Source organism: Dermacentor albipictus, chromosome 1 (assembly GCF_038994185.2).
Source record: "Dermacentor albipictus isolate Rhodes 1998 colony chromosome 1, USDA_Dalb.pri_finalv2, whole genome shotgun sequence".
NCBI classification, from domain to species: domain Eukaryota; kingdom Metazoa; phylum Arthropoda; class Arachnida; order Ixodida; family Ixodidae; genus Dermacentor; species Dermacentor albipictus.
In genome coordinates, this window is record NC_091821.1 from 356,177,863 (window position 1) to 356,187,485 (window position 9,623).

Here is a 9,623-nt window from a genome sequence, read left to right on the forward strand (position 1 = left end):
TTCCGCCAGCGCGAATCAAAAGAATATAACATAAAGATTTTGGCTATCCACCCCCATTGGAATGAGGCCGCCACATACATGGAACAATGTCATCACCTTCTGCTCAGCAGCAGAACGGCATAGTCATTAAGCCGCCGCGGTAGGAAGCAATCGGCATCAAAAGTGCAGGAAGAGATAGTCAAAGGAGCTCTTCCTGTAATGTGATGCTTCGTAAAGTTCAGTTGGCAAGACGGCCTGGTAGGACAGTACCTGTTTCCACCGTAGACAAATACATTTCATTTGCAACCCTATCAAATTCATTTTTTATAAAGCTTGAAAAAGATGCAAGCGAATTGTGGGAGACGTATATATTCAACGATAATTGATGCAAAAGAAAGAAAGCTTATTTTGTGTAGGTAATTGTTATGCCCCTGTGATTTGTTTCCGAGTAGTGATGGTAGTGTACGAAACGACTTTACGACTAGCTTTCTTCTTGCTTTCTAAATGAAAGCCGCCACCTGCGTCTCTCGTACCTCGCACATTAGGGCTTTAAAAATTGACGTTATCGGAATGGTAATGGTATTCGCGTACTCGCATAAATCACGTAACCACGATGGGGTAAGAGATGCCAAAAGACAACGTTCCTCTCCGATGCGTCGCCGACTGACCACGACGCCCGCGCATCTTGGGCGCGGTATTTCAGCAGAGAGCTTAAACATTGATGTTTCCTGGGTGGACGCGTAGTCGTTGAGTCCTGTATTTGGCCTGAGCGCGAGTGAATGACAACGCTCTTTTTCTGCGCGACACGCCATTTCTAGTCTTCGACGGTGTGTCCCTTTCACATATTTATTTTCTTCATTAGATGCATAAAACGGCGAGGCCGCCACCCTTGGCAACAATTAAATAGCGTTCAGTGTACCATTTGTGGCTTACATTGTCGGTATCACCGAGCCCTTGCGTCACATACTGTGGCATGCAGATGATCTTGAGATGAAACCGCAAACTGAGCATTCCGTCTTCTCGTTCTTTTTCATCTCGTAACGCTCTTATCTACAGTGTAAAGTACCAAATGAGACACAGACGCGCGTCTGATAAGCTTCCCAGCCCTCTCTCTCTCTCTCTCTCTCTCTCTCTCTCTTGCTCTCTCTCTCTCTCTTTCTCTCTCTCTCTCTCTATTGACATTGGAGTCGGTGATGAGTTAACAAATCCAAGAGACACGGAGTCCCCTGTTTTGCCACTTGCAGGCTACCATGTTCACATCAACAGTGGTCATATGCATAAAGGGGCTTAAATTTTATTTCTCTTTTCTTTAAATGTCTTTGACGACGAAATAATTATCGTTACGGACAATTATTGCAGAAAGCTTTCCTTTGAATCACATGGCGAAGCGGGAACAAATTCGCTATTCCATCTCTCCTTTAAACGCGTTGCCGACGGCGCATTAAGGCGACATAAACGATAGTATTGCTACCACGCGCTTTCGTCTCGTCAACGTACGTGGAAATTGCGACGTAACTATTGACCTAAGTATGAAATTTCGTGCACTGCATATTGCATGCTTTGCAAGCGTAAACGCCTCGCTCCGAATTCCCGCGAGAACATATGACCGCGCTTTTCCATACGGATTCAGGGCTCTAGCAATATTTCGCTTACACTTCCTAAATCATCCAGCCCGAGCCGAGAGCAAACGCTTGATTCACTTGACACCAAAATAACGAGGTCAGCCTCCGACGAGAAAAAAAAATGCTGCCGGGATGCTGGAAGGGGGAAAGAAGAACGTGTTCCTAGGTATTGCGCGCAGCATAAATCAAGATCAAATGCCACGCCCTACGAACACAGTTCTCAGCGTGCTCGGGAAGTGAATGAACCAAGCAAAAGCACTCGTGTCGTTTTCTGCTCTTCTTTCTTTTTTTTCCTTTGTTGCCGCAAACGCAACAGGAGAACAGAAATGAGCCGGAGGAATACTCGACTGCAGGAATAAACGGCTTGAAACCCGAGCGAGCTTAGAATGACGTCTTTGTCTCCGAATGTTTCACTGGTGTTGAGTTTCGCTATATTTCTGGAACGCCACAAGGCGAGGAGACATCGTCACGGCAGGAGCCAAGAACGTTAAGCCCCGAAACAAAAAGAAAAAGAATGGAAAAACAACGCAAGAAGTTAGGCATTCGTGAATTGAAAATAGAACAAGTCATTTGAATCTAAAGGAGAAAGGTCGTTATCAGTCATGTTTTTTCTTTCTTTTTTGCTGAAAGGTCTCCTTCTCCAATTCTCTCGGCAATAAAGTATTCCTGTCGGCCATAGCATGTAATTTTTATCTTGCATCGTAAGTCAGTGTCTTGGCATTTGACTCCGAAAGCGAAATTCTCCGTCCTTACGTGAAACACTAAACTTGAAGACCACTCGCATTTGCAAACGAGTTAGAGATTCAGGCACGAACCGGGGCCATATCACGAGGCTTCTACACATTTATCTTGTGTGAGAGTACGATGAACTCACGGAGGAAGCTACGTGGCCAAGCTGCATTTGTGAGGGCGAACAAGCGTAACGATATTAAATATTAAAATATTTAACACGTAATAAATGCAGCCCCCTCCTTCATGCTCATCCCATTCATGTTAGACCATATGCTGCAGGAGCAGCATACTGCGAAGCATGATGATGATGATGATGATGATCAACAATTTCGGAGATCAGAGTACTTTGCTGATTTTTCAACAGTTAAGAATACACGTGCCTGTGCAATAACCTAACCGAAACCACCTCTCAGTTCAGTTTCATTCGATTTATTTCGCTGCTTTCGGTGGTACATGCTGAAGAATTCCACAACAATGGCGTTTTAAGGTTCAAGGTGCACTACCTATGAAGCGCGTCCAAAGCAGTTTCAATTATCGCAGGTAGGTCATCAACCGTAGCCGTCCCTCACACCTGCAGTAGTCAGTCATGCACATGAATGAAATTTTAGACTGAACTTTCGCATTACTAAGCGAATTGCACATATGGCTGGTGAAGCGCTAGCCATGCCTTAGCAAGCTACTGCCACGAGAATGTATATAGTTTCTTTTACTACAAGCCTAGCACGCACTGTATTCGATTCAAGTGGCTTACTGCATCAAGGGCGTGCCGCATGCGCATACAGAAAAATAAATATTGTTTTCAATAAAGGCTACGTATATTAACAACAAAAATACCACGTCGTACGCTCCGAAGTGTTCCTAAAGCAAGTTCCCGAGATTCGATTTTTTCTTGAAGGGAATCTTGTGCCCAACAACTTTTGCGAAGATGGCCCGTGTCAGTGGGTACGGGCCCTCCCCGCAAGCTCCCGCGAAGTCGTCCCAAAATGGGTCCCAGATTCCGAAACACTTGGCAGGGCCTGTGACATACCCCAACGCCGTCATCAGCTCGTGCAGGGAGCTCCGGTTCTGGTACACCACCCACTGATTGCCGCGCGTCGACACCACGCCGTAGTTCACACGGCGCGTGCTCTCCCACGTTTGAGAGCAGACCTCGTCGTAGGCGAGGGCACCCGGAACCTCGGTACTCCGTCCGGGTTCCCCAGGGCCCACGGTCGGAGCATTGATCTCAGTCTGGGCTGCCCGTTCCAACGTAAACGAAACGGCGTTCACCGGAAACATGTAGCACAGCTGAAAGCGACCGTCGTTCGTCTTGTCATCACCCGCGCTGCTGTGACGAAGTGTGCTCATGAAGACGCCGGCATACATGCGCACCGTCCCGTCCCTGAAAGGGACGAAGGTGGAGTCGTACGAGCCTCCCTGGGTGTCGATGGGGTCGATTAAGATGGTGTAGTCGTCGAGCAACCTCGACAACTCAGACACGTTGAAGCGGTCGCGCAGCATCTCGTCCAGCGGCACCACGATGCCCACGGTCAGGTCCATGCCATGAAGCGCCTGCCGCAGGTAGCGCATCGTGTCCACCAGCTTCGCCTTCTGCTCCATGAAAGGGTACTTCCAGTAGAGGACCATGCCGTCGTACTGTGCACGGCGCATCCACGTCACCGCGTTCTGGGCAAACTGCTGCCGCATTCCGACGCTGGCGACAATCTTGGCGAAGGCCGTGCGGTCCCTGTCGTCGCTGCCAACGCCGATGTAGACGCGCAGGTAGGGGTTCTTCATTTTCATCGCGGTGAAGGACGCGATGAATCCCTCATTAATGTCTATGTCAACGTGGCGCGAAATCACCTCCAGCTCGGCCGTGATGCCGGCGCAGCAGTAGACGACGTGCGTGCAGAGGTGGTACGGGAAATTCCAGGGCTTGTAGTGAATGCCATTGCGCGTTCTACCGGAGCTCGTGGCGTGGAACATGCAGATAGACTTGCTTTCACCCTGGTAGTCGCGACGAAGGAGCAGCGGGTAATCGCGAAGAAGTTGCGGCGGAGGCGCCACCGACGGCTTGCGTCCTCCAACGACCGATCTATCGTCGTCAGCCTGAGTGCTTCTGCCGACGTTCGAGTAGACGTGGGGACGACGCGAGACGGAACCGTGCGGCCTCGAGCCGAACCCAGGATTCACCTTCCAAGGAACAGTGGGCTCGGTTGGCATGGAGCTTTCTTTGCGCTCGGCCGAATTATCCTGCGGATACTGCGGCGAGTCAACTTTCTCGTAGTCTTGAAATCTAGCCAGGAAGGGGTCAGGGTAGGAGTTGACGTGCATGAGGTATATTTGGACTACTATGGCCGCGATGAACATCACGGCGAGAAAGAAGACGACGCAGACGAGAGTGCCGGAGCCAGGCAGGTCTACTGGCGCAGCGCTCACAAGGATGGGGACAGGCCTGTTGGGAGCCGGCTCTGGTGGTTCGCTGTCCATAACAGCCAGACCTGTTGAAGCACGTGGGCAAGTTGGGGCACATGGCGCCCCAACTTCGCGCACACACGGGTCGCTGTACGTCTCCGAGCTGCAGGTCTCGATAGGATGGGTCGACATGCACTGCGGTGCTGGTTGGCGGCAGCAGGGAAACTCGTTGCGTGCGCCATCATTGCAATGCGGCTCGCAGTGCTCGTAGGCGCTGCCGTGTGCATCGCAATGAAACTGAACCCTTGCCGGAGGAATGGGATTCTGTTGCCTCACCTTTCCGTGGGCCCTGGTCGGCAGGCTCGGCTGCCGCCTGCTATGCAGTGACCTGCTGCACTGTGGTCGGCTGTGCATCGCGTTCTTCTGAGATAAGAGACCAGCAAGCGGCGAACGTGGCACGTTCAGCGCGACAATGAGCGCGCCTCACGAGGCGGCCATCTTCTTCCTTCACTCTGAGATGTCAGTGTGGCACCTGCTCTATTCTCCTAGTTGATCGTGTTGACCCTCAAACGAGGCACGTATACATAGTTACAAAGATAGTTAATAATCGGGTGACATAGTGTAAACGCAGTAGTCCATGGACAAAAATAGATAGCATGCATATACGCCTGGACATGCTTTATGGATGTTATCAAAGCCTGGCTTCTGCCAACAGTCATGAACAAAAAACTAAAAGAAATATTGTCTTGCCCTTTATTCCTGGCGTTCCTATGACTGCAATAACTTTTCTCAACTGTGAGTCGTCAAATTTAGCATTAGAAGAATATGAAGTGATTAGCCTCTTAGCGGTCTTATCAAACCCGTTGCCCTAATTCCTGCCCAAGAGAAACCAGTAGTTGTTTCTGTGTTGAATCTTTTTTTCTTCAGTAGTGTACACCCAATCTGCCACAGTAACTTAAGTATCTGTATTGCAGCCTCACTTTCTTCGTGGTTGCATAGAAGATAAATAGCGCCGAAAGTTGCTGCGTCTGATGCACATGCTTTCTGGATGCAGAGCAACAATGTTGGCTCCACTGCGCACTCCGCAGTGGTACATGAGCACCCAGCCTGGAGTGCGAGAACACACACGCTTCGCCTAATGAAGAAAGCGGTAATTAGTCCCAAATCTACGCAGTGACAGTTTATCTCTGGCTCGGGAAACGAATGGAGCTCTGTTACGAAAGCAATTACTTAGCCTTGCCTGCAAAGCAAGGAAACAAAAGCGACACGTAAATATTTACGACAGTAACGTGGGCACAAAAACGACTAAACAAGAAACACGCCTGACAAATGAATGCGTCATTTCGGTGTTTCTTCAGAGAAGAAGGACGATGGGTTTTTGCACATGCGGGCATTCTATGCGTGTCTCTGCTATTATATCTCTGGCTGTCTAGCAAGACAGAACGCTCTGAAGATTTGTGACTTGGGAGTTTGCCGACGGTGCGTGAGGAATACAGCTGTACTCAGAAAAAAAAACGTGCAGAAGAAACGAAGGCTAAAAAACTTTGCCTCATTAGGTTGTTTTTGTTTCTCTTGTTTTCTTAGCTATAAAGGACTCTCCGCTCAACCTACTCTTCCTGCTACTTAGATTGAATAAACAAGTTTGTTGACAAGGCTTCTGGCATAACCAGAACAGACGGCAACAATGTGCAAGCTTCCAGCAAACTCTTAATGGTACTGATCCAGGGCACACGTCTAAATTGTTTGCATTGTTGTTCGCAGAAAGCGGCAGCTTCTTCATAACTTTCAGCGTCTGCTACTTCAAAGCGGAAATATGTTTCTCGTAATCATCTTTCACTTTCAAGAAATGTCTGTCACGTTCTTTTGCATCCGACAGGCTTAATGAGAAGTCATTTACTGGCTCTTTGTCTCGTCTGAATGAGAAAAAATACAGTTGTAGACCTTCGTATGGACCACTCGTCCGGGTTGCTCACACACCGCTGGTTTGTATGTTCCATTAGTGGATCGCTGACAACGCATAGACAATTTATGTTTTGTGGCCGCTGCTGTCTGTTAAGTCAAATTCGCTTTAATTACCATAGAAAGAGAGAACTGAAAGAAAAACACGATCACGCTTCGATAGACGCGTCAGCTGCACTGACTTGCAGCACCGCAATGAATTACGCGATGCATACTGCTGTCTCAGTGCCGCTAAACTAAGCTCAATTTTTCAGACTCTTCATTCACTCCACGAGCTCATCCAGCGAGTTGTAATCAACACCAGGAAAACTAAAGTTACTGTTATCGCAGCGGCGACCAGGCTTTCCTCACCACCGAAGACCACAGTTCGTCACAGAACTCCCCGTCGAGCTGTGTAGGAACGACATCAGCAGTAGCAGTGGCAGGAGCAGCCACCGCAGTATAGCAGGGTGTTCCCCCCCTAGGCCCACCGACGGACCGGCACAATGATCCGCTAATTCCTCCCTCCATTATGGTCGACGCTGTGACCGCCCACGACTACGGAGCCGGGCGCGAGCGAGCGACATGGCTTGGCACTCAAGTCCCGTCTGTGGCGTTGAGATATCACCTGTCTCAGAGCCCGAAGCGAGTTCTACTAGGCTTGCAGAAAGACAGAAAAAAAAAACATACCACTCGAAGCGCAACTTCTCCAGAGAGACTCACAGGAGCTCTTGACGTCTCTCCTCTGAGGGCGCCACGAGTAGCGTTAACCTACTTCTTAGCATCCGGGCAACTGCAAATGAGCAGAAAAGAAAGCTAATCGCACGTTAGTGCTTAGTTTCTCTGACATCTGTATTCTTATTTTGGATGTCTTTCTAGGGAAAGCGAGTATCGCGTGGAAACGTGGGGCAGGCAGGTAGGGAGCTGAAATTTCGAAGGCTTCGATTTTACTCAACCATGAATTTAAAAAAAAGAAATTCCGGCAGTACTCATCTCGCAGTAAATGTCGACGTTAATGCGGTTATCATTGAAACAGTGTAGCGACACAGTGTATACTACCCTGTACATTTATTGCATGCGTTCATGTAAACGTTGGGCGCCACAAATCGATGCGATTCTTTCCTTTTCATGACTTCTTCCCTGCAACCCTATTCATCAGCTAGAAAACTGCTCATACAATGAAGATTGCTTTAGAATCAGCAGTCCCTGACGCTTCATAGACAATTTTCTTGGAGTGTGAGGACAAAGAGAGGTAGGTAACAAAGAAAAAAGAGTTTTTACATTCCAGGTAGACTAACATCGAAAGTAAACACGTATTTCGACACCACTAGTATCCGGAGTCAAGGAACTGTTCAAACCGAAAAAAATTTCGCCGTTGTTCCGTTCCCTCATTGTTTCTTCAATAGCAGTAAGCAAAATTCTAACTTCTGAAGAAGTATGCCTGTCCGTTTTTCAAGTGCTTCTGAAGCGTTTTCCAATTTTTGAAGCGGACCCACCAGTCGGCTTCAAAACGTACGATCGATCAATACTTAATTACGATCAATATTGAATTTTTATTGTGCCATCATCAACTTTATCTTTTATGGATATAAACTTTAGTCCGCTGATATCTCTGCCAGTATATATCTGAACAAGAACTTACAAAACAACCGTATTTTTTATAAGAACTGCATTACACAAATCAATGCCATAGCTATTACGACTACCCATAACACATTCATATTAACTGTACCGTATGACCGTGCCAGCTCGCAAACGGTTTCGTATCACGAATAGATTTGAAAACATTGTTTGGTATGCTCGCACACGTGGTCAGAAGATATCAGTGTATCCTTATTTCAAACCAATGACCAACTGTTTAATTACATTGCTTGTCTAAGTCGGAATAGAGCGATGATTGAGATCCAGCTTTCTAGAAGCTGATTGCACAGCCATTGACACGAAATTACAAGGTTTGGTCACTCCCACATGATAAACGCGAAATAGTGCTGGGCAAAGAAATAAAAAGAAACATTGTGACACGCCAGCCTTATCACATAACTTCCGATCGTACTACACGAACAGAATAAGCTATTTAGTTTGGTATTGCGTAAAAAAATTATTGCGATAGTAACTATATGAATACTGCAGGAGCATTTCGGCCGTCGACATCCCCGTCGCCGTGAGGTTCCGTACAAAGTCCAAGGGCGATAAGACCGTCGCCGCGCGCCGTATGCTGATGTACGAGTGAAAGCTTGTGAGGGCGAGCCGGGAAACGCGGTTTAATCTCGCGTGCGCTAGCGAGGAACGCGGCTCGGATGCGTGCCCTTTCCTGCCGCGCGAGAGGCATGGGGCATAGAGTTTCTCACTACATTAACTAGAGGAAAATCTGGCGCTGCTGCGCTGCGGTATACGCATGGCAATGCCGGTATATTGTGTCTTCGGATTGGCATCGTTCTCGGAGGGACAGTACACCTTGAAGACGCGCTTGGCAAGCACCGTTTCGTCTGTCACAATGATTCATTTTCTACTAAAACAGCACGTGAAAAGCTGTTTTGGTTTTATTACTACGCAAAAACATGTTTTGTTTAACTATGAGAACTTGTTATTGCGTGTACGATTATATGTTACATATAACGTATCAGCGGGCCGCTAAAGTTGGAGGACAGACGACAAGGTTCGCGCTTGCTTTGAAACAGTTCGTCGTCTGTTCTTCCTTTTCTTCTCTTGGTCGTGCATTGTAGGTGAGTAAAGATGTAATATGCGTGAATGGAAACATTTTAAGAAGATTTTACTTTGAGAACGCGTTATTTGTGTAGCCAAATCAACATTTAAAACGAAGCCTCTTACAACACCAGCCAACACGAGCCTCGCAGACACATACCGTCATTCTCATGACGGCACGGTGCCCCCTTAAGAAACTCCCATAGACGGTGGCGCCTGATTTCCCTCTAGGTGCTATAGTGAGAAACTCTATGG

At 47.8% G+C, this 9,623-nt stretch overlaps 1 protein-coding gene across 1 annotated transcript; it reads right to left on the reverse strand.

Annotated features, from left to right (window-relative positions):
• Positions 1 to 2,746: 2,746 nt before the first annotated feature.
• Positions 2,747 to 5,187, reverse strand: LOC135901934 (chitinase-3-like protein 1). Its single transcript, XM_065431778.1, has one exon. It carries the CDS (start codon positions 5,139 to 5,141, stop codon positions 3,192 to 3,194), a length of 1,950 nt encoding a protein of 649 aa, XP_065287850.1. The 5' UTR covers positions 5,142 to 5,187; the 3' UTR covers positions 2,747 to 3,191.
• Positions 5,188 to 9,623: the final 4,436 nt, after the last annotated feature.